This window comes from Pteropus alecto, unplaced genomic scaffold (genome assembly GCF_000325575.1).
Source record: "Pteropus alecto unplaced genomic scaffold, ASM32557v1 scaffold3, whole genome shotgun sequence".
NCBI classification, from domain to species: domain Eukaryota; kingdom Metazoa; phylum Chordata; class Mammalia; order Chiroptera; family Pteropodidae; genus Pteropus; species Pteropus alecto.
Window position 1 is genome coordinate 64,646,232 of NW_006442484.1, and position 25,363 is coordinate 64,671,594.

Below are 25,363 nucleotides of genomic sequence, written 5' to 3' on the forward strand. Positions count from 1 at the left end.
TAAATAAATAACCTGCCCCAAGAATCGAAGGAAGTTCTCAATAAAATGAGAATAACAACCACCACAGCTCAGTTCTTCCCAGTTCTTGGAGGTTCCCCAACTGAAGGGCCACTGTTATAGCCAAGAGCAATTCACCTTGGCCGTGAGAGACGCCTGGCCTCTGCTCCTTAGCAGGGCTGGAAAAGAGGAACAAACTTGAGAACGAGTGGAATAAGCCATCCTACACACTAGGAGCCATCGACCAAGTTGGAAAAGAGGTTCTTTTTCCTTCCTACTGATAGAGAAATTCTCTCACTCATGCTTTTTCTCCTTTTACTTTTGAAGATAATGATGTCCCACCCCACAATGTGACCCCACTACTGTCCCTGATCGAAGGAGGAAAAAGTCCAGAGGGCCAGAGGGGCATGGACAGACTGAGGACATCAGGCAGCAGCAGCCCCACATGCCCCCCGAATGTGAGACAGTCCAGGGAGGCACACCTAGCAGAAGGACAAGGTAATCACTCCTGAGGTGCACTCCCCTTGGCTTGTCTGTGGCTTTGGGCTTATTTTAATCATCTTCCAGGGCCATGAGGCAACCGTGATGTAAACCATCTGAAAGCCACCCCATTGAAAAGGGGGAAATCAGCAATGTTTACAACAATGTCAGTGGGATTAGTGTTCACTGTGCATATTCCTAAAGAGTCAGTACATGTTTTAAGGGTTCGCTGTACCAACATGCACTCCCAAGCTGTTCTGTGCTTTCCTCACGCCTGGTAGCAGCATGTGATGACACAGCTCCCAGCGCTCATCACGGAGACACGTTCTGGGTTTACCAGGAAGACTCAACGCCGAGCCATAACCCACCCCTGGGGAAGAGAGCCTGGTGACACTGCCAATAGGAAGAGCCCTAGAGAGAAGTCACCCTCCACCCAGAGCAGAGCCTGAGGCCTGTTCACAGAGAGGCTCCAGATTTCTGTTGAAGCTGTGGTAGGGCAAGGCCACACCCTCTATGATTTAGCCCCACTTAGAGTTGTTAGCAGTAAGAGCTGACAGTCTAGAAGGAGACTAAGATGCTTATACAAGAGCAATAATGCAAAGACAGTATAGTAACAGCTTCCATGGGGGCTTTGATCTAAAGGCAGCTCATAAAGCTAAAATTGCTTAGAGTCCAAATTGCCCCTGAAAATCCCATAGGGAGGTGCCATGCTCAAGACAGACAACCTTTTTCTAGAAATTGCAGGCCAGCCAACTATTCCTCCCTTTTCGGAGTCTTGGGCTGCTTTCTCTGGTTGAGCACCAGATGAAGGAGATGGTATGTATTTAGGTGCCAGATAATGTGAAAAAAAAGTATGTTAACAGCAGAATCACATTCAAGGCTGCAAGAAACACTGAAAGGCACGTGGGAACTGCAAGTCACCAAGAAGACAACAGATATCACATCTTTCATTTTCATCTCATGCTCACTCCAAGACAGATGCCTCACTATTTAAATATCCCTCACTCTTTCTCTCTGTCTAGCTTTCTGTCTCTGTCTCTCTCTCTCCCTCCCGCCAAAGACATCATCGTCGTTTATAAATCATTTCAGAGACAGAACCTTTCTTTTAGAACCCCCTCCATTTTATACTTTCATGGCAGGGATCCTCTCTTAATTTTGATACAAATGAGCCAAACTTTAGCTACTGAATGACAGTACCAATAGCATTCTAAGAGGTTGTATGGTCCAGGACAAATATCACTCACACACACACACACACACACACACACACACACACACACTCCTCTCTCTCTGTCTCACTCAGTCATCTTTATAAAGGGAGAGTCTGCCTAGAACAAATGCCAGAGCTATGATATGACAATAGTGTAGCCTGAAACCTCAAGTGTGTAGCTTGGGTGTTTGTAAGTGAAGATGTATGTTAGGGCACATGTGTGAGAGTATGTGTGTGCTTATGTGCCTATGTGAATGTACATCTGTATTTGAGTGTACACTTGTGTATTCATGTGTGTGAGTATGCAGGTATGCACACGTGTACGCTATTGTACATGTATGTACACACATACACACCTGCATGTGTGTGGTTGTGTATGCTTAACTTGTGGGTGTACATATGTATATGTGTATAAGAGGTATGCACATCTCTGTGAGTGTTTGTGCTTCCATGTGTGCATGTCATGCCTCTGTATATGTGTATGTGTTTGTGTACTTGTAAAGATCTACTTTGCTGGTAGCCAGCTCTATTCCTGATCGCTTTGCCTTAGAGATGGGGAAGGTGAGGTTAAACAAACACCTTCAATCTTTCTAAGCAACTGAGGGAAATATGGCTTCTTTTTCCTCCTTGGCCTGAGCCTCCTGGAGTCCCTCAGCAGCCCCAGCATTTGGCCCAGAGGGCATGGCTGTACATGCTGAGCACTGCACAAAGGACAGGGAGAGCAGAGTGTGGAATCGCCAGACTCTGTGCCCAGGCACTAGGCTACACACACCTAGAGGAAGGGGTTCCCTTTCCTTCACACAAGGCGCCCCTCTCCAGCCTAGCCCAGCCCCTGGGGGACTGCCTGAGCGCAGAGGGGCCATCTTTTCCAGACTCTCACAAAGTCCAGGTATAAACTAGCAGCAGCTCCACTCTGTTCACCTCCAGAGGACAGGGCCTAAACAATGGCCCCGCTGTGGCGAATCCCAGGACTGGCAAGCCTTTGAGCGCACCAGTAACTTCCTGCAAGGGGCCCCCGTGAGCACAGACCAGGTTCAGCCTCCCTCCCTGCACCGGTGCTAACGCCCGTGCTTGTGCTTATTTTCAAGAAGAGTCCAGAGATCCCACCCCGGAACACTTCTTGCTGGGTTCCGATGGAGAAAATGTCTGCCTGTTCCTCCCAGGGCCTACCCAAACCAAGAAGCTTCTGTCGGGTCAAGGTAAGATGATAAATCCCAGGTTGGGCTCATTTTCACAGAGGAAGGTTTTACCTGCAGGTTCCAAAACTTCCCAGCAGCAGAGACATCATTAAAAACAGATGCAAGTCAGCCAGTTTCTCCCCTCTCACTGACACAGAGGTGCTTCTGTAGCTCAGACATAATAACCCAATGTTTGCATAACAAGTTTACTCTTGCTGGAGCACCTGGAGAGAGAAGTTCCCGTGGAATGGCTTGGAGGAGGTCTAATGTGCCGTGTTGAGAATGATAAAGCCCTTTTGGTATTTGCCCAAACTAAACACTGCCTTTTCTCTTCTTTCCAAGCGACCTCCAGAGGTGGAGGTGGCTAATTGGTAATCCAATCAAGTACCCTTGTTACGTGCATTGGTTTATTGCTGTGAATCATCTGGCTCCTGACAGATATCAAGGCAATTTCCAAAATCCCTTCTGGCATGTTAACTTTTTGGAAAAGAGATGCTGGCTCTGGGCAGCAGCCATTTTACAAAGGGAAAAAAAGAAAATGAAGTCAGAGGGTGATGAGTGTCAACCACCCAGGAGCCATCGGGATGTATATGCATGAGTCGTACAGCCAGCAGGCCTCTTGCTGAGGGAGATTAAAAATCTGTACTCATTTGGGTTATGTCACAACTGGCATAATAAGAAGAGAATGGATTCAGAGCCAAGAGATTTGGGTAGCTCTAGTTTGTCCTCTATGTTGTCAGTGACTCTGGGTCAGTCCCTCCCTGTGTCCAAGGTTCCTCATCCCATATGAAATGAGGCCATCAACTCCTCCTCAGCCAGCAGCTGAGAGGTTCCTTATCTATTGCTGCATTTTTCTGTGTGTCTGTTGCTGTTAACTAGTAGCCACTGTATTCGGTTCCAAATTCATTGTGAAAGAACCTTCAGCACCACTTGGGTTATACCATAATATGAGTGTAAAAATAACTTGGTTCTCAACTGGAGGAACCAGGAGTTGGACAGGTGGAGGCCACTGTCCGTGTGCCACTGCCGGTACAACAGCTGGAAAGCAAATATGATTCTGTTCACCTGCTGCACATTTGTCCACTCTGTTCCAGGAGAAATAGCTCCTCTTTTGACAAAGCAAAAGCCAGAAGCATAAAAGAAAATGTTTAAGTTAAATATTTCAGTTTGTTGTCACATTGTCTATATGATGTTTCAGTTATTTCGGTATCCCCCACCCCTAGCAGAGTCCCTGTCACATACATAGCAGGACTGCAATAAACATTCATTGAAAATCTTTCAGTAATTTCTACAGGAGAGAGAGAGAGAGAGAGAGAGAGAGAGAGAGAAATGAAACTTATGCTGAATGGAGACTTGCCTGCCATCTTGTCCCAGTCCCATGAACAATATATTTAATACTACTAGTCTCTCAAACCTAAAGACATTCACTGTGAACTTGTCGATTGAACTAATTAATCAATCAGTCAGTCCCTGGCCTCTCTCCAGCCTTTCCTCCACATACGGTTGGTGGACTTTCAGTCTTGACGGTGACTGGATGTTGCGCTGGTAGGTGAAGAAGGACCTTAACTCTACATCTCCCTACAAGGGTCCATGGAACAGATCTAGCTTTCTCAGAGTCTCCATTAATGGGAAAGGTTTCTTGTTTGGTTTTGAGAAGCAGTATACTGAAAAAAATTGTTAACTCTTGCAAAGGATTTTCTCCAACTACACCAAACTCTTTGCAGCTCAGTTTGTTTAAATCCATCTTGATCACCATCTCACCCTAACATTCCAGTCTCACCTCCCACTATATTCGAGCCCACCCTTTTCTCTTCTTTGATGGCTCAAACATTCTGTCTTCTTTCTCTTATCTCCTAGCTTTTCCCTCAAGTTCTCCTTAATATTTAGAATAACTTTAAGTTTCAGGGGAAGGCTTATCTTTTGTGGGACATTTTCCTTACTTAGTCCTCTTCATCTCATAGAACTGCCTGGATGTAGCCTTAGCTCTTTCCTCTCTCTCATCCTACTTTTGTAATTATTGTATTTGTCTTCATCTGTTTTCTGTTTAGCTCCCATATATATGAGTTTTAGAGAACCTCTTATTTTTATCATATGTTCAAGAAATGTTTGTTGATTGATTGAATACCCCAGGTGCTACAAAGGAAAGTTCTTTTGGGATCATAGTTTTTTTGTTTTTTTGGTTTTTTTTTTTAACTGAAAAAAAATCTTGAGTAAAGGAAGGAATATGATCTGTCTGATCTTTCTGAAACTTTCAGACTTTGTCAACATCTATTTGGAAATAAATTCTTAGGCAATTAGATCATGATATCTTGCTTTCAGACAGCATAGAGAAATGAATATAAACCCTCAGGAAAAAAAAAAAAAGATGTGAAGACTAGAGCTGGAATTCGACCCTCTTGGTCATGTTGGAATATTGCAACACTTAGAAAATTCAAAGGCTTCAGAAAGAAAAAGTTAACTTGGAAGGATACAAGTAAAAACATTGGCTATGCTCTCTAAATTGTTCATCCTTGATTCAAATCTTCCTTCTACTCTCCTAATTACAGTGGCAGCAATAAAAATTTTCTTTCAGAAGTTCTTTTATTCAGAAGTGTTTCATTGCAGGGAGTTCAAGGATATCTGTGCCAATGACTTAGGACTTCAGATCCTATGCAAATTTAAATTTTTGATCTCTTTCAGAGTTTTCAGTTAGCATCTTTTCTAGTCCAAATGGAGTTTCATCCCAAAGATGTGTCTTGTTTTGGTAATTTAATTAGCATACTTCTCTCTCACAACTCTTATTGTTGTGGTGGTTTTTAAATGTCTACAAATTCTCTGACACTTGTTCCTTCAAAAGAGAAAGCCTAATTCTCCTCCTCATGAGTGTGGACTGAACATAGTAGCTCATTTCTAGTAGATATAGAACATAACAGATGTGACAGTGTGTGACTTCTGAGACTATAAGGCACTTCCTGCTTACTTTCTCTCTTGGATTACTCACTCTGGGGAAAGCCAACCACCATGTCTGTTATGAGGCCAGTCTAATGGAGAGGTCCACTTAGCAAGAAACTGAAGCCTCCTGCCAACAGCCAGAATGAACTCTCCAGTGAGCTACGTAAAAGGAGATGCTCCTGCCCCAGTGACACCTTCAGATAACTGCATCTCTGGCTGATATTGTGACTGCAGCATCATAAAAGACTGTACCAGAATCACACACCTAATATGCTCCCAGATTCCTACAGAAACTGTGTGAGATATGATAAAGGCTTATTGTTCTAAGTCACTAGATTTGGATGTTTTCGGTAACACACAATATACTTGGTGTCGTTTCCTGATGGTCTGCAATTTGGTAAACAGAAAGATAAAGGGTCCAAAAATATTCCAGCTGCTCTCAAAACACTGATTATTTGGGGGCAAACATATGCTAAGTGGTTGACTTTATCTTTGTTCTCCCCATTTGTCATTTGTGAAAATGTTGGTTGCGGGGGACCCATGGGTAAAAGAATTGTTCCATGTTGGTGGGATATTTGACAAAGTATGATTTTCTTTGAGTAGCCTTTCTCTTAGCACCTGCAGCCTTAGTGAAAATGCCTGAAGATTTAAAGGAGAAGTCCTTTAGATGAGGAAGCATGAGAAAGAAGAAAGAACTCTGTGTAAATGTTCGAAGTCTTCGCTCTACCACCATGATTTCTGAGACCAGGGGCAAATCATTTCACTGCTTTGGAACTCATAGTCTTCATATGGAAAGAGTTGGTATTAGCTCAATCCTCCCAGCATATATCCCATAGAATTCCAGTTCCTCATGTGATTAATAGTAACTAGGTTTTAAAAAAATTCTAAGGTCAAACAAGTTTGGAAAACCAGTGGGCTAAAGTTAAGCAGATTGCTTTACTGCAGTACTTCACAGAGCCTCTAATAGGCTAAGTTAAATTATGGATATTCAAGATGAGGATATGTAATGCTTTCCAAACTAATTTGACCACTGGACACTGTAATGTTTTTAACAAAGCATCATGTGGATCTAAGTAGTTTTGGGAACACACCTAGGAAAATGCTAAACTGATGATTTCTAAGGTTCCTTCCAGCTGTAATGTTATGTGTTACTAAATAAACCCTTTTCCCAAAGAGACTCTCTCAGTAGGGCAGTTCTCTTGTCGATAATTCATGACCGTCCTTATTTTGATTTTCCAAATATCGGTTCTGAATAGGAGGGTCCACAATCCATCTATCTCTGGGTGAGAAGTAGAGGAAGGCAGGAGGAAATCTGTGTTGGTAATAAGGCCCTTTTGTGCAATCAGTGTTTGTTAATAATCCATAAGCAATAATGTTGACGGACGTTAGCCGTTAAGGTCAAATGTTGAAATAAAGGAAAACGTGGCTGGATATGGTTGCTTGGCACCCAGCATTCCCTTCCATTGGGCCTTCCTGTACTGCAGAAACTAGAAGGCTAAAAACTACATTTCCCAGATATTATTTGCAGTTAGGGAGCTGGATGTAAATTTGGTTCTGCCAAATAGGTGCATTTGCATGAGATTAGGAAGGCAGAAGTTAGGCAGAGACATCAAAGTTTTCGGCTACCTACACTAGCAAGTGAGCTCATGAAGACTGAGTGCGTCAAAAGGCAGTCGCTGCAGCAAATTTGTAAGGAAACATCAAGTTCTCTATAGTCATTCTGTTCCTTCTCAAAATGCCTGGTGGTTTCTGTTCTCCACTGAACCTTGACTGATATACTCTCCTTGTAAAAATTACGGGAGATTCCCATGAGACTCTATCTGGGTTCATTTGGTTCATCCCTTGTACCGCAGGGCAGGTTGTCATAGCTGGGTTTGTCTTAGACTTCAAGAGAAAAAGCATTTTTCCCTCACCACGGTGAAACCAGCAGGGCATCAGAAGCCCACACTGGAAGGTGTTCTGATAGCCACCAGCAGACAGCTACCAAAAACACTAGGTGGTCCCCTTTCCTTTGACAAAAACCTCTCCTGATTCCTGTAAGCACATATTTGGCTGAAAATGTGGTATCATTACCATTTTTTGCCTTTCAAAAAAAATACAAATGTCAAGAATAATAGTTTTCTCTGAATCCGCTAGAAATTCTTTTTTCAAGAAAAAAATTTGATATGAGAGGTTGAAGAATATTTCTGTTTATTTTTTGCATATGATGACACTTATATTTTTTATAGCACCTGTGAAGCAAAGAATTCTATCTCTCTTGCATGTGTTCTGTTTCAGAAAACACTAGAGTTGAGAGAGTATGTAGGCATCAGTGTTTAAGCAGAGGAAGCATTTTATCAAACGGACTTGCCAAGGACACCAAGATAAAACGGATAAAAAGCAGAGCTGCCCAACTGAAGTGGAGATGGTTTGACCGTGTCCCCACCCCAACGTCTCCACAGTCCACCTAATTCTTCTCCTCCTAAGATGGTTCCTAGGTGGTGGTGCATGTGGGTGGTGGTGGGATATGCAGAGCCACTAGAGCTATAACAGTTTGAAAATCCTCTCATTTTATGGATAAGGAAACTAAGGCCCAGAGAGATATGATGATTTGTCCAAAGTCACATATCTTCTATGTGGCGAATCTAAAGCTCAAACCCAGATCTTCCTGCACCTACTTAGGTCAAAGCTCTTTCCACTAAATCATACTGCCTCTAGTCCTTCTTGTCCAAGTTTCCAGGCTTCAAAGACTAGCTGAAGCCCCATCTTCGTTGCAATGCCTTACCTAGCCACCTCAGCCCACAGTGATTGCAACTTCCTTAGGTTCCACCAATTCTTACTGTTTAAACCTCTCACCAAGCACTTCTTCACTTCCTCTACCTTTTTTTACATCTTTTCTTTTTTCCTCTCCAAGAGTTTGAATTCCTGTAGGTAGATTCCCCTCATCTACTTCTGAATATCCCAGAGAAAATGGTAGGTACTCCCAGAACAGTGCCCATAAATACTGGTTGAAACTGTGAGGAGCAGAGACTTTCTTTGTTCCCCAGTACCCATGCTTCCATTATAACTTTTATTAATAGAACCTCCCACTTTCAATTTCGCTGAACGCTGGCTGACTAGCTAGAAATTATACCTCCCAGCCTCCCTTTGAAACTGGTATGGCCATGTGACTCTGTTTGGGCTAGTGAAACGTGACTGGAAGTTACGTGTGCAACTTCCAGGTTATTTCCTAAAAAGAGAAATACTCGCCCTTCTCTTTCTCCCTGGACTTGGTTGTGGTGGTGAAACAGCTTCAATCATGTGGAAGAGAGCAATGTTCTATGGGCTGATGGAGCTACAAGATGTAAAGAACCCCCATGCTCAGATAACTTCATGGTGCAGAGCCACCCTGGTCTGCCCACCTCCCTCTGGACTCTTAAGTGAAAGGGACATAAATCTTGACCTTTTGGAGCCTCTTTGTCACAGCAGCTTACCATTTTCTTTTCCGAATATAATGCAGCTATAATAATTTCTGCCATCCTAGTTCATAGTGCTTTGTGATAGTCAAACCAGATCATACTTGCAGTACATCTTATAAAGTATTAAGCGAAATTCTGATATAAAATATCATGGACCTAAAAGAGGGAAGACCCATTACGTGTATGTTACTCCTTTGATAGAATGTACTGAACACCTCCTCACTCCGCTCCCCAAGGCTCAGCACTGAGCCCTGTGGCTACTGCCCTCAAGGACCTCACAGTCCACGTGAGAACAGATTCACAAGCAACTAACTCCACCACAAGGCAGAATGAAATGAATGCTGTAATAGAGGCCTAAACAACACAAGCAGGAGTATTCGAGGAAGGAGCAATTAATCCTAACCTAGGGGACCAGGAGGGGTTTTTGCAGAGAATCCCCATCAGCACTGAACTTTGAGAAATAGTAGAAATGGATAAACAGAGAGAAAGGAAAGACAACCAGCTGAGGGAGCAGTGTGAACAAAAACGAAGAGATGGGGAAAAGAGAATGGACTGAGACGGACTTCATGGGGGGATGTGGGACCGAAAGGCAGGCTAGGGCCAGACCGGGGAAGGTTTCTTGTGCCAGGATAGGGTTGAAATGCTGCCTTTAGGCAACAAGGCATCACAGATGTTTGAGGCAGATGTCATACAACCCAACGTGTGTGTGCCAGCATGGAGGAACGGGCAAGAGAAAAGGCTGAGCACTCAGAATCATCCAGGCAACAGCTGATGAGGGCAGTGAGCAGACACAGGAGATGCTACAAAGGGAAGATCCCCAGGGCCGCCCACTAGATGTGGGGATCTCAGCCAGCACTCTGAATCACAGAGGCCAGGGACGAGCCTATTTGTAGAGCCTCTTTACAAAATCAGCTACAATTCTCATCTCTAATTTTCTACTCAAATTACCTTCTTCTGTTTTCACTTTTAGTTAAGAGGATTACTTTGGGGGGAGAGAGAAAGAGAGAGAGAGAGAGAGAGAGAGAGAGAGAGAGAGAGAGAGAGAGAGAGAGAGTGTGTGTGTGTGTGTGTGTGTGTGTGTCGTGTATTTTAATTAAGATAAAACAATAATTAAGGCCCTGGAGCCTGAGTCACAACCCTCTCCTACATGGCAATCCGCTCCAGCCACCTTGCTCATTTTAAGTCAAATTCCCACCAGCACGCATAAAAAATAAATTCCAGTGTAGTGTGCCTCTAAGCTTGTCAGTAATGCAATGTGGCTGTTCTCTGGTTTATGTGCTCTCGGGGAAGTGGTTGAGCTTCTAGCAGAGAACTGAGTAATAAGAGTTCTAAGTAATACTCTGATAGCAAATTTCTTGGGAGCTGTGAGTGAGGCAAAGGACACGGTGGTAAGCGGTGATGGAAAGTGTTTGTATAACCCTCCTGTACCCTCTCACCCCGACACACACTGAGGTTTCCCTTTCATGATTGTTTTAGTCTCTTTTTCCTTTCCAACCACTGAGCACTCAATTCTTTGAGGGAAAATTAACATTCATTATGCAATTTATCTCTCTCCTTTTAATCCGGAGTGTCTGTCTCCAAGGTCCCTTACTCAATAATTAATGTTTGTTCTCATTTCCCATTCTCCAGAGCATCAATTCTTGAACTGTAGGGTCAACAATTAACACTAATTATGGCTTTTTCCTCTCTCCAGTGTTGGTGCTCAGAATCCCAAGTTACCCTACTCAGCCTAAGTTATGTGCGTGCATGTGGCTGCGTGTGTGCACACTGAGGTGGGGAAGCACCAAGGAGCAGGTTTTTCCAAGCTCCACCACACTTTAGCAAATCAAAAATCCAAACATTCATTTTTGGCAACCTCTCCAGTATAGTTATTATCAGTAAAGAGACAATGAAGCATAAATACATACATATATGTATTTTGAAATGAGTTTGAGTGGGTAGTTAGAAAAACAATCTGAAATCTTTTCCGGTTTGAATTTTCTATGATTTCCTCTGACTTTTCCCTCCTTGATATCTCATACCTCTCCCTCTCCATCTCTCTCTCTCTCTCTCTCTCTCTCTCTCTCACACACACACACACACACACACACACACACACACACACACACTAAATTTTCCATTAAAAACTATTTTTTCATTTTGGATCCACCCAGCTGACCTCTGTACTATTGCCTTTCCCTTAACTGACTTTCTCTGGTCTGTCATCCTAATTCTCTGCAGCCATTAAAACAGCATTGTTTTAACTAGTGTTCACTTTGACTGACAAGGACAGCTAAGAGAATAATTCTTACCCGCAGTGACTAAGAGATCACAAAAAAAAAAAAAAAAAAAAAATTTCATCAGGGCTGTGCAAAAGCCTGTCTGTCTTTTTGGCTGGAATCAGATGGGCTGGAATCCCTCGTGTCTCCCCTGGTCCAACCTTTGTATTTACGCTACAGCTGGAGGTTGGGACTCCTCACGTGTGTCTGTCATCCCGCCATTGCTGCATGCACTGAGCCCCGAGGCATATCTGCTGTTCAAATCTGGGCATCTCCTCACAGCGTGTGTCAAGCGTTAACTGTTTCATGTTCTTGCTCTGTCAAAAGTTCCTGTCTCAGAAATTTAGCATCATGGTCCCTGCAGGGCTCCGTCCTTAAAGACCTTCAATAAAAAATAGTATTTTCTTCAATGCTTTTTAAATCCTAAATCAACCTTCTCTCCATGACAGTATCTAATAATTTTTCAAAAACATCCAAATGATTACAAGGCTTAAGCATCAAGGCATCCATTTTGTGTTTGCCCCTGTCTTGGGGTAAGGAAAACAGCTTTTTACGAGACTTTCTGACACTTAGGTAAAACCTTTATTGTTTTTCAGTCTATGAGTTTGTCAATTCAAATACCAGCCACAAAAAGGAAGGGTCTAGAATTAATGCCTCCTAAAAGCTTAGCTTTTCCTCAAAAAGTCACTTCTGCTCCTTTATGTCATTTGACTCACATACATATTTCATACACAGACCTCCAGTAACACACAATTTATCTCCAAACATCGCAATAAGTAGAAAAGAAGGTTCATTTCTTGGAGAGCATGAAAAATGTGGTGTCCTCATGAGTTATTCAGGGGCAGCGCTGTGTGCTGCGGTCTGAGGGCAAATATTGAAGGAGGGGAGAAGTCAGCCTAGACCAAGTGCTCGTGCTCAACTGGCCCAGGAAGGAGAATTTGCAGGGACGTCCTGTGGGTTCCACAGATCATGCTTTGCACATTATAAAGAGGTGGAAATTGAGCCCCTGGAGCTGTGCACGGCTCAGCCTGCACAGCCACAAGCTAGGAAACTATCTGAGAGAAAAGAACTCTCGGGCTTACATTTTAAGTGGAGGACTGAGGCCAGTTCTTCCTCTTCCAAGCCTCTTTTTATATTTCGTTTCCCTCGTGGAGGAGTAAGCAAAAACTAGGAGTATAGGCAGACTTTGTAGTTCATCCTCTACCCACAGCTATTGCTGCTTCTGCTTCAGACCAAGGGGAAAGGATAGTTATGTAGAGACTTACTTTCTCTCTCTCCTAAAAATAGTCTTTGATTAATAGGGAAATGTGTGTGGTCTTCCTTGCTGCTTATTTTGGAGCAGGCAGCAACGAATCCTGCGTGAGGGACCTGCTAAAGTAACAGGAAGCAAGGCCACAGATCAAGGGTTGGAGCCAGAGCTGGGTGGAGGGAATTGTTTTTGCCAGGGACTGCAAAACTGGGAGCGGGGAAAGGCACAATCATATGCTTGCCAATCTCAAAATCTGTAAGCAGAGAAATACTTGGGAGCCTGGCTTTCTGTATTACCCTTCCTGTCATTCTCCTTGGGTGGACATGCTGACCATGGTGGGAAGAGTTTAGTGTCAGTTCTGCTCATTCTCACTCACTGGTTGGAACTGAGCAAAAGCAGATTTTAAATACGAGCCTTGAAGTAAAAGGATGATGATGATGATGATAATGATGATGGTGGTGGTGGTGGTAGTGGTGGTGATAGCTACCATTGTTATTTAACTCAGATATGTCAAACATTGTGTTGAGTGCTTTACATTCATTATTTCACTTCATCCTCACAGTAATGATATATGGTAAATTCTATTATTTTCATTTTTCATCTAGGACAATGTGGCTCAGAGCAGTTAAGTGACTTGCCCAAAGATCCCACAGCTAAGTGATGTAGCTGGGATTTGAACCGTATGAACCTGCATTTTTACCACTATGCATGATTAGTGGTGATGTCACTCTAAATAGGCACATTTCCTGACTTAAAAACGGCCTGTACAAGTAAATGGCATTCTGTTGTTCTTTTCTTCTTCTAAATCCTCTTAACCAGCATCAGACACCCTTTTGTGGGTAATAGTGAAAAATGATCTACAACTTTTAGAGATATGAGAAGAAAGGGAGAAGCTGAAAAAGAAGAAATCGTTTGAGAGAACCAAACTCTTGAAACAAATTTTCAAGTAAGATAGGTCTATTTACAGGGTAGCTCTCCAGACCAAAAATATTCTCCCTAATATGGCCAAAAATGTTATAATTTCACTTCTACTATTCTACTTTTCAAATTTCACTAATAATAGATTCGCTTTGGATTCAGAGTATTCCCTCAAAATACTGATACTGAGAAGCTACTAGTCATTCACACTAGTCAGTAAAAATTTATTTAATCAGATGGCTGTTCTCTTGCAACCTAGATGAGAACGGCTGCTCTGAGGGACTAAAAATTTTAGTCTGAGGGACTAAAAATTCTGATAGGGGTGGAAAACAGAGGTGAGTGCTTTGGGGGTAAGTGGAGTTTTAAAGGTTGAAATATGCCTGAATGGTGGGTTACCCAGAGAGCTTGGATTAAACAGAGAATATTAGCTATATAGGAAAGGAGGCAGAAGAAGGAGAAAGTACAGAAAGGGAATGGTAGAATGCCAAAGACAAATTTGGACTATTTTAGAATTGCCCCATAACAAGCTCTATATCCAGGAAAGAGAAAGAAAACGTTTATTTCTTCTTTTCTCTATTCCTAGTAACTAAAAGACCTTAAGCTAATACAAATCTCTTTCTTATTTTCTAGCTTTTGAAAATACTGTTCCCTCTGCCTAGAGCACAATTCGTCATCTCCTCCTATCCCCTGACATTTTTTTAAATTGTGGTAAAATACGCAACATAAAATTCGCCATCTTAACCATTTTTAACAGTGCAGTCCAGTAGTGTGAAGTGAATTCACATGGTTGGGCAATCAATCTCCAGAATTCTTTTCATCTTGCAAAACTGAAACTTGATACCCATGAAATAACAACTCCCTGTTCTCTCTCTCCCCTACCCCCTGGAAGTCACCATGCTACTTTCTATCATCCCCCAACTCTTACCCCTTTTTATGGTTAACTCCTACTTACCCTTGAGTTTCCAATTTAGTCCTCAAGTAGACCTCTCTCCAGGCAGCTTTTCTGTGCCTCCCCCCAATCCTCTCCACCTAATGGGTGAACGGCCTCTTCCACATCCTCACACATACCCGGTGCATACCCCATCCCAGCATCTCTCTCAAAGAATTGTCTGCTTACTAGACTTTCCTATTAGACTGCAAGCTTTTTAAGGGCAGGGACCCACGAGTACCACCAGTACCTGGTAGAATACTACTGGCACACACTGACCATAGGTGTTTCATATGTATTTGATGAATGAAAGAGTTCAGCTACAATACAGGTTAAACAGGCCTCTTTAAAGGTTGACTTGGGAGACTCACAGTTATACAGAACACAGTCTTTGCAGGAAAACGCATTTCAGCGGGACTGCCCCTGTAAGCACAGAGTACCTCTTTCAGGGCTTAGAATACAGAAAACTCATTTGTTCCCTTGATTTGCTCAATGACCTGAATGAAAAACTCTTATATCTCTGTGTTTAACATTCCCCCACTTGTTTTTAAGAAAACAGACATAACATTGCTCTGAAAATACTTGATACCTCCTGGAATTGAATTCAAAGAGCAATTTAAAATATCTATTCATTGAAATTACCATAGAGCTTTCATGACTTTTTGTTTTCTTTTTGGTCATTTGGTTTTAATGAACATTTTCAGATAAAAATGATAGGATTCTAAAACATTACGTATATGGTGGACTTTGGGTATTTGGGGACTTGAAGGCCAGTTTCAACTATTTGCAAATGACCTGCAGAAGTCAGGGACACCTACAATTTGCCACTTTAAAGAGGAATGAAGTCAAATTATAGACAGCATGAGGCTGGGAGACAGAAGACCATCACGAAGCTAGTGAATGCACCTACCTAACCACCAAGCACCCAGATCTCAGGGTTGTGGTTTATATTCATTGTAACATCTGCAATAACCCTTGTGAAGTTATTCTTTAAAAAGAACGTTGATTTATATATATACGTATATGTGTTGTTTTTCTGTTTTTTTTGTTTTGTTTTGTTTTGTTTTTGTTTTTATTGATTTATATATATACGTGTATGTGTTGTTTTTCTGTTTTTTTTTGTTTTGTTTTGTTTTGTTTTTGTTTTTGTTTTTGATAGCCCTTAAAAGAAGGCCAACTGCTGGAACTGGTGATGGAAGTAAAAATGAAGTGGCCTAACAATTTGATGATTCTCTGCTAAAAAATAGTTTCATAAATTACTCTAATCCTTTAATTATAGACTCATTTATAGACTCATCAGGAGTCTAAAGAACTCCCCATCTTTTTTTATTTCTACTTTAGTTTTATCGGGTATATGATATACACTAGAGTGTTCACAAATCTAAGGATTCTTGAAATTCTCAAGATGAGTCCCTCCCAAAGTAGCCAAGATCTGCTGTTCACTTAATGTATACATTAAGCACAAGGAGTGCTCAAGCAGTGAAGCAGTACTTAGCACAATGCATTTTAGGACCATTATGGTTTTTAAGATGTCTATGTAAATGTGTGTGTGTGTGAGTTATATTTCTCAACCTATAAAAAAATTTAGAATATTAACTTTAGTTCTGTCAGAATGATAAAAAAAATTGTAACTTTTAACTAGTAATTAACTAGTAATTCATAAATACTGTTTTCTATTTCATTACCCTTTAGACATTTGTGTTATCTTCTCATCAAAAAGACCATAAAAAAGCATGAGGTTTTTCTTAAGGATATTTTTTCCTCCTAGTTTTTCTGTTGCTTCTTTTACACATCTCCCTGTGGCCTAAGAATTTTCATTTGCTGTTGTCTTAGTTCTCTACAATTCCTCATTTGAAAATTGATGAAGACACCAACATCGGAATATGTCCAATAGAAAGAATTAGTGAGTCTGTTTTACAGAACACATAAAGGTTGCTCATTCATTCGTTCATTCATTCATTCCACAAACACTAATTGACCATCTATTAATACCAAAGACTGTGCCAGGCACAAGAATACAGTTGAGAGACAAAGTTCATGCCTTAAAGTCATCCGCAGTAGTGGAGTATGCTTACAGCTATGAATGAGCATAGGCTAACTTAACCTGAAGGTTAAGAGGCTTTTAGAAAGAGAGCACTTAAGCTGAGGATATATGTAAGAACTAGCCAATTAGAGAAGAGGAAAGGTTGCTCCAGGGAAAGGGACCATATGAAGGTTAGAGAAAACGGCAGCATGGGAGAAACATAATTAGTTTGTAATGCCTGGACCCCAGGGCACATATAAGGGAAGAGATGGTGAGAAATGTAGGTTGTGGGGTAGGCGAGAGTTAGATCATGAAGGACCATAGGCAGCAACTAAGAAATTTATCTCAAAGCTTATGAGATCCTGTTTATGCAAGAATTGACATAACCAGATTGTTATTTTAGGGAAATGATTCTCACAGCTATGGATTGAAGTGGGTAAGATTAGAGGCTGGCAGACCAGATGTCTAGACGAGTTTGCAAGCAAGTGATCAAGAACAGTATTTTCTGTGGAATTTAGACTCACATGAATAGAATTGGTTGGCCACTTTGTATGCAGCTCCACTTTCAGCCTCTTTTTGGAATTCCCTTCTTCCATACAGTCTTTCACCACAGGTATTCTTATTAATCTTATGATGTATCTTGATTGGAGGGTTTCTCGCGTAGCTGATTTTTTTGTCGTTTTTGCTGTACGAGTCAAGTTTAAATTCCATCATCTAGCTTGCCTTTTATTTTGGGCTTGGTAAACTGCCATGTGCCATTTGGCCTCTCCATAAAAAATAATTTATGAACTTTTGAGAGAAGTTGGTGTTCCCAAAGCTAAAGCCAGACCCTTGAGACTGAGCTAGCCTTGGTCTCAAAAGATATAAGTAAAAGAACTGTTATTCTAAATTGGAAGAAAAATATTGCCGTTGCATTTACTAGGCATTTCCATATTTAAATTCAGACTGACTCATAACTTCTAGATCCGTTTACTTGGCTCCTTTAATAGAGATCCCTGGGGTTTGTCTTTAGCTTGGAGACTTTCTCAGGTCTATTTGATATGCCCATCTCACCGTCCTCCTCATCCAGGAAGATTTAAAGAGAAAGTGTATAGCATTACCAAGGTCTTAAATCTTGTCCCAAGAATTTGATAATGACAATACCAAAAGGCCATCTTGGGTCTTGATCTCCTGCATTAAACAAGCAGACTTGAAATTTATTGTAATACAACACTCTATAGGTCATAGGCGTCTTGAGTCATATCATATAAAATAAAGTATTTTTAGATCTCATTCTTAAGGAAAGGTCAGAAGGGCTATATAAAGGGACCAGAATTATCCTTCCTTTTATGGTTTAGTTTATGCTGAGAAGAATCTTTTTTTAATAATCTGGAATTTGCTTTTGCACTTTCCATTTTTGACCAAAAATACAAAATCATGAAAATACAAAGGCCTCTTTCCATTGGTTTCTGCTGCAAGTTCACGTGCAAAGCTGTGAAAAGGCGAAGGTGCTTTCTGAGATCTGTTTGTCAATGGATATATCCCCTCCTCAATGAAGAACTACTGAAAGTTGTGGGTGAAGCTTCATGACAGCATACTGACAATCAAAGGGACCTCATGCCTTAGAAATGCTGTGTGTGGGAAAAGGCCCTAAACATATTTAGAGAGGCTCCTGCCAGCACCTCCAAAAGCTACTGCCCTTGTGACCACAGAATGTTTTGCAACTTTAGAGCCTGTGGGTCTGATGCTCTTTTCCAAGCCCTAACACGCATCTATAAAGGAGTCGAATGGCCCACTTAGCCTAATAAGGTGACTTGTTGGCGTTCGGTCTCCATTCTGATACCGGATGGGGACCACCAGAGCATCTTACAACAAGGGATACAAGTACTCTGAAACAGTGAGAGTACATATGACTCTATTTCGTTTTTATCTAAAACAATGAACAACAACTTAGGCACAGTCAGTAAATTTAAATAGAAGAAAATTTTAAGGCACCTTTTCCAGGCTAGAGTCAGATGTTCTTTCCTGCTTTTCAAGTTTTGAGTGTTTGGCGAAGGATCCCATGACTTGAAGAAGGCAGAAGAGGCTTGAGAGGAGATCCTCACTCGTAAGGGTCATCTCTGAAACTGCCCGATTATCTAATGGCAATGCTATCTTCTTGCTAAAAGCCTGTGGTTAGATTAATGCTAACATTTGAAAATCTGCTCAGGCCTGATGGTGAGCAGCCAGGGAAGGAATGTGTTTTCTGTTTATCTCTTTAGTGGCAGAAATGTTCACCACAGAAAGCCCCTGAGTTCCTAATTTCGGGTGGGCCTGGAAATTGTGCAGTCTGTAGTCTGCGATTGTACACACCAGCTCCAGAATGATGAAAAAGAACCAAGCCTGTGTTCACAGCCAGTTGCCTGTGTTGGTCGATGAATCAGTTTCTTCAGCTTGATAACAGGGGTAGATCTTCCCACATTGTTCAGAGAGGAAGTTTCACCACCCTCATTGCTTTATCTCCCAGGAATGCAGTTTAAGTTGTGTCTCTTACTTGACAGCTTGGACCTCAGTAAATTACCAGGGTCTTGACCCAAGAGATGGAGAAGTCTTAAGCGATTTTTCAGCCTCCTATCTAAAAATGTGTTTACATTTCTTGAACTCTGGCTGACTGATTCATTCTCCTGGTGTTGCAAGAACTTTCCTTATGCATTAGAATTTATAAGTTTCATTTCTAAGAGACCCATGGTTCCTTTCAAGCCACAGTGAAGTGAACCTCATCACAGTACGACTCTGCTGGGCTGGATTTGTCCAGAGGCCAAGCAGCTGTGATGTGGCAAGCTCGAGAGATGGCTAACAGGAGGCAGTGTGATGTGGAGGGAAAAATACGAGATGCTAAGTCAGGAGATCTGGTCCTGCTCTATTTCAACGTATGGCCTTGAGCCAATCACACGAAACCACGCTCTGGGCCTCAGTTTCCCCAGCTGTTTTCAATAAAAAATAATTTTTAAAATCTGTGCAGAAGCCATTTTCAAACAAGGTAGAAGAGAACAGCTGAGAAACAACAGAAAAGGAAAGGTCAGCTCATTAGGAATGAATGAAGGCTTCAGGTCACAGAGATAAAGATACAGAATCACATATGGCTGTAGACTCTTAAAAGAGCTACTTAAGAGTAGCAAGTATGGAAAGAACTTTTTGTTGGACACTGGTCCTACACACAAGACAAAAATCCTTGTCAGAGGAGCCATGTGCCTGGCTAAATCTGTTCCTCAAATAAACATTCCTTTATAAACATTAAATTTACTTCCTTAGGAGGAAAAAAAAGAAAAACAAAATAAATCCCATCCTTTTGCAGTTTGGCATGTGACTCAGGCAGTATTGGACTCTAATCTTTACTCGGAACCTCACTAGCTATACAACCTTGGGTAGGTGACTTTACCTTCCAAGCCTCAGTTTCCACATCTTTAGAGAGCAGTGATAGCATAACTAGGGAAAAGAGTCATGTGGATTACACGCCAACAGCGTCTGTGTGGCTCCTGCTCCATGGTGGGTATTAGTCCTCGTGATTTCCATCGGTCTCCTCCCTCCAGCTCCACCTTGGCATCATGGTTCCACCTCACCTGTTGCCCCTCCACATTGTGAGAGAAAAGGAAGTCTCTGATCTTTCTGTCTGAAAGGTTGCAGAAGCATTTTCCTGCTTCAGTGAAGTATGATCATACAAAATTTATATTCAACAGCATCAGCAGATTTTTTCATCAATATTTCCTTTTTAATTTCGGCTCTATCTGAATTTTAGTAGCACAAAGAATTTACTTTTGTTCTTCCAAAGAGCAACCAAACAAGAAAATAGAAATTTGAATATGAGGTCTTAACACTGAATATAACGTGATCTTTAGACTGTGCCTGTAGTGGTTACAGGTATTATCTGGTGAGTAAATGTGAATGCCATAGGTGTATATGTTTATAATCTTATATGAATGAACTAGGTATGTATGTATATGGTATATATAAAAATTCATGAGACCTAGATCTTGATTCTTTTCTAATTTCTACCATAGCAAACACTGAATCTGAAACCGATCTTCACATGAATCTTAATGAAACCTCACCTTTGACCCAAAGGCCAGAGAAGCAGGTACTGACTTTGAATGACCATTTGATGGGGAGTCTGAATTTTGGGGTTCTTGTCCTGGCTTGCTGTGTGACCCTGGGTGAGATTCTTCACCTCTCTGGGCCTCTTTTGCCTCAACAATAAAATGAGGTAAATGGACTATAAAATCACAGAGGTTTCTTAACTCATAGACTTGGAATGTTTTAAGCTGAATAGGCCTTCTCTGACTTCTGCAAGTCAAAAAGGGAACAAGGAACACGGAAAGGTATCATCTATTGAAGCTGTAGCAATGAGCCCATTTTTTCCATTCAATTCTCATTCCTAATGGAGAGAGAAAAATAACAATCAAAAAAAAAAAAAGCAAGGATCCCATGAATTAAGAAGAAAAATGCTTCATCTTGATGGGTTAGGAATATCTATTAGTGATTCAAGGACATATGTTCACAAACATATATGTTTGTTTCTTAATTTGAAGCTTTGAGACTGGGACTGTCTTCATATTCTTTTTGGAGACAACTCAGGGGGATTCCTGGAGCTGCACCCCAGCTCTGAGAGAGCCTGAAGTTGAAGGAGCACAGCTCCAGGGCACACTCAGGTCCCTCCCTGCCCTGTGACAGCATGGGGGAGTGAAGAGGCTTCATCTCTACTTCTCCCTTATCTCTAATTTCCTGCCACAGCCTGCCTTTCTCCTCTTCCCTCACACTCATTAAATAACAATAACAATAAAAGTAGTTTTCTTTTCATCTGTGTGCCTAGCTGGAAGGGCCTGAACTCTCAGTTAGAACCCCAGGCCTGGGTCAGGCCTCCGCTGAGGTAAAACACAGCTGAGCCATCCCTTCCTGCTACTGAGGAACCAGAATCAACGTTTACATTTTTTTCTTTTTACATGCCCACTTTGAAGACATCCTTTATAAGGGATCTAGAAGCTTTTTTTTTTTAAGAGAGAGAGAGAGATTCTGTGACTAAGGAAGCTATAATATGCTATATTTTGACAATTTCACAGTTCCAAAGGCCTTGCAAATACCTCATGTACCCTAAACACAGCTCCGTAGCTGTATTTCAGGAACTAACATCACCCACTATAAAAGAGTGACTCAGTCATGTTAAATTAAGTCCTAGACTGAATTACAAACCTTGCAGTCAGAAAGAGGAACAACAAACAGAGAGTCTTAAACTCTAATCCTGGGTTCCTCTGTAAGGCTGTGGCAAACCAGCTTACCCTGAGAACTTCAGCGCCTCCTTTGTGAAAAGAACGGGGCTGCTCCCACCGGTACCAGTTGGTCATTCAAGTCAATCATCTTATTTTCTTTAGAAGTAGCTCCCTAAAAGGAAAGCCATTTAAGGAAAGTCTAGGGATTCCTCATGACCCCCCCAAACAGAGAAAATAGGAGTGAGATGAGAGAAATGGAGGTATCTTCCTTGCCTCACCCAACCCCTTACTTCTTGAGGCTAATGGCCCTTGTTAGATTAATCACTGACTTCAATTTTAACTACTTCCTCAACCTATTCCATGTAAATGACTAATTTCATGTTTACTAAAAAGCATCTGGAAAGGATTTAGAAACAAATCTCTGCACAGCAAATTTGTTACCTATCTTGAAGGCAAATCCAATGGATTCCTTCCATTGTCACCTGCCCACTCTGAAACAAGCTAGGATATCACTCAAAATTGATCTTTATCAACATCAGCAGTTTCTGCTCTTCCTTTCTGTTAATTCACCACTGACTCATCCCCTCCCCTCTTTCACTGGGGTCTGCCCATATTAAGAGTTCAGTCACATAAAATACTGGTACTTTTTTTTTCTATCACAGTGCGAGGAGGGGGCGGGGGACGAAACAAACTCAAAGGTGGAATATTTTGGCATCATTATGTTTTAAGGAGAAGTCACAGACCTGGATTTGGAAAACAATTTCTGACACTGGGGTGAGAAAGAAAGCCACACGGTGCTTTGCAGACGTGACTGGGTTCATGGATTTCCCGGATTCTAGAGGCTGCCTCCGGATGCCCCCTACTGGTTGGATTTAAAAACCTCTTCTGCGCGTTTCCTAAGCGGTGTATGCGCCGTGGAAGGGAGCAGGAAGTATAAGGACTCTCGCCTCCAGTATACGGGATGGCAAACCCTGAGACTAGCTCCTAAGGCACCCCTTCCACGCCTGGTCGAGGATCAGGCCCTCGGGGGTAAATCCATAAATAGAAATAAGAGTAGCAACTGATATCAACCACTTTCTAGGAGTTGGGGGAGGGGGTTAAAGTCAGGGATAGACGGGGAAGAAAACTGCAAGGGGAAACGTGGAGATGAAAAGAGCGATGAAAAAAGAAAAAGGAGACAAGCGGACACGTTTCAACTCCAAGCTCCCATTTCCTCTTTCAAATGAGCTGCCTCCCCACTGTGAACAGAATCAAGTATTTATGAAGGCATTTTTGCATATTAATAATAGCCGCGTATGGAGCATTGCCACTTCAGGAGTCCTAAAGGTATGGTGCCCTTTTTATAATGCGGGTCCTTAAACTCCTCACAAAATGTGATATTCTCCCTCACATTACTTTTCTTTCTGCCTTGTGGCTCCTCCTAAGGCCTTTCATTTGATTGAATACCATCAGAGACCGAGGTCTGGTCTTACCTGTGTGCTGACACAAATCGCCAGAGATGCTTTTCCTCCTCTGCAGGGCCTCTCTGGGTGAGGTGGCCAGCACCTAGAGTTTTAAAATTGTAAATCAAAATTCTAGGAGGAAACGTTAACAAATCTATGCTGTGGGAGACAAAAGTAAAACTTTTTTTAAAAAGTTTAAAAATAATTGCACTAACTACAACAGCATTACTATCCATCCTCAGTAAAGATCACATTCCATTTTAAAAGAAAAACATTGAGAACTAGTTAAGAAAATAAGCAAAAGACATAAACAATTCGAATAAAAAATAATAGGAATAGAAAACAAGCATGGAAAAATATTCATCCTGAGTAGCGATTGAAATGCACATTGAGACAAACTGGAGGTACCATTTTATATCTGAGACGTTTGTCTCCTCTCACTTTTTTTAAAAGTAACTCCCAGTATTGCCTAGGTTTTGTTAAAATTTACATACTCTAGTGGGTTGTAATTTGTTTCAATCCATTTGTAAAGCAAAATGGCAGCATGACTTCTAAAACATAAAAAATAATGTTCGTACTCATCAATTCAGTATTTCTGAATTCTGGGAATTTGTCCTAGGGAAATTAATTTGGCCAAAAAAAAGTTACTGAAGATGTCCATTGCAGCATTATCTATAACAGAGAAAATTTGGAAACAGCCTAATAGTCCAACATTGGAGAAATTATTAAGTAAATTGTGACATAACCCTCTTAGTGAGGGGTTTAATTCAGGCATTAAAAAATGATGCTTGGTCTATAGCCATGGTACCCTGAACAAGCCTGATCCTGTTCGATCTCGGAAGCTAAGCAGGGTTGGGCCTGGTTAGTACTTGGATGGGAGACCACCTAGGAAGACCAGGTTCTGTAGGAGTAAAAAATAAAAATAAATTAAATAAATTTTTTAAATAAAAATTAAAAATAAAAAAGAGATTGTAGGCTGATAAGATCCTTGCAATCTGTGAGGTCAACCAAGGGTTGCCTCGCCTAAAAAAAATAATAATAATAATAAAATGATGCTTGTTCAGACTAGAAACTGATTTAATATTAACAGTTTAAAAACAGGGTTTCTCAAACTCAACACCGCTGACATTTGGGGCCAGATGTTGTTTGTTGTGGGGGGGCTTTCCTGTCCACTGTTGGATGCTGAGCAGCATCCCTAGCCTGTACCCACTAAATGCCAGCAGTACACTTCACCCACTCCCTGTTGTGACAATCAAAAAATGTCTCCGGACCTTGCTATATGTCCCCTAGAGGGCAAAATCACCCTCAGTGAGAATAGTCAATTTAATTTTAAAAGTAGAAGTTAAAGTAATGTCAACCAGGATTATAATATGTTAAAAAAAAAAATACACCCATAAGGAAAATATTAGCAAATAATGCATGTAAAAAAGTGCAGTCTCACTAATTTGAAATTAGGGACGTGTTTAGTTGAGTTTTTGTTTTAATTTTGTCCTCCTGGTTTTCCATTTTTTCAGAAATTTCCCTGTAAGAAAAAAAAATAGATTATTAAGATGCCTGGTTTTATTCAAGTCTGGTTTTAAATGATCTAGGGAATCACAGTAAACAGTAAGTACACAGCAAACTAAACAAAGGTCAACACCATAGAGCCATTCTACCATTAGTTAAAATTATTTAACATTAATTAGGTTTTTATTAGACTATTGGATAGGTGCTATCAGGATTCTCCTTTTAAGTATCTCAATCCCTTTCAGCATTTTATCCCTCTGATCTTAGACCTTGGGGAACAATGAATTCCTTCTTTTTCTGAAAAGTTTAGATCTCAAAGTATGAAACTCTCTTGTCTATCCAGATCCATCCATGTAAGCTTGGGACAAGAGGGGCCCTGAGCCCACTGGTTTATAGAGCTGTCAGGGCAGAAAGGTTGTCAGTAAAGAGTATCAAAGAACAAGCTCAAACCTTAATTAGATTTCCCAAGAATAGTTACATCTCTTTGTTTAAAATAAGAAAGAAACCATCTCACCAGTTTTCACATTGTCAGTTTTCTCTCTTTGTTAGGGAGAGCAAACATCCTTTTTCACATGCTTTATCTCGGG

At 41.3% G+C, this 25,363-nt stretch overlaps 1 protein-coding gene and 1 pseudogene across 1 annotated transcript in view; both read left to right on the forward strand.

The window, feature by feature from the left end:
• KIAA2012 (KIAA2012 ortholog) overlaps nt 1-25,363 on the forward strand; it is a 93,177-nt gene that overhangs the window by 29,822 nt on the left and 37,992 nt on the right. Inside the window, exons 10-15 of the mRNA XM_025039547.1 lie at nt 325-495; nt 2,776-2,886; nt 12,088-12,130; nt 17,096-17,116; nt 17,890-17,894; nt 20,626-20,702. Of these exons, the coding sequence (XP_024895315.1) occupies nt 325-495; nt 2,776-2,886; nt 12,088-12,130; nt 17,096-17,116; nt 17,890-17,894; nt 20,626-20,702 (428 nt within the window). The remainder of the gene's footprint in view (nt 1-324; nt 496-2,775; nt 2,887-12,087; nt 12,131-17,095; nt 17,117-17,889; nt 17,895-20,625; nt 20,703-25,363) is intronic.
• Nucleotides 24,062-24,180, forward strand: LOC112470671 (annotated as a pseudogene).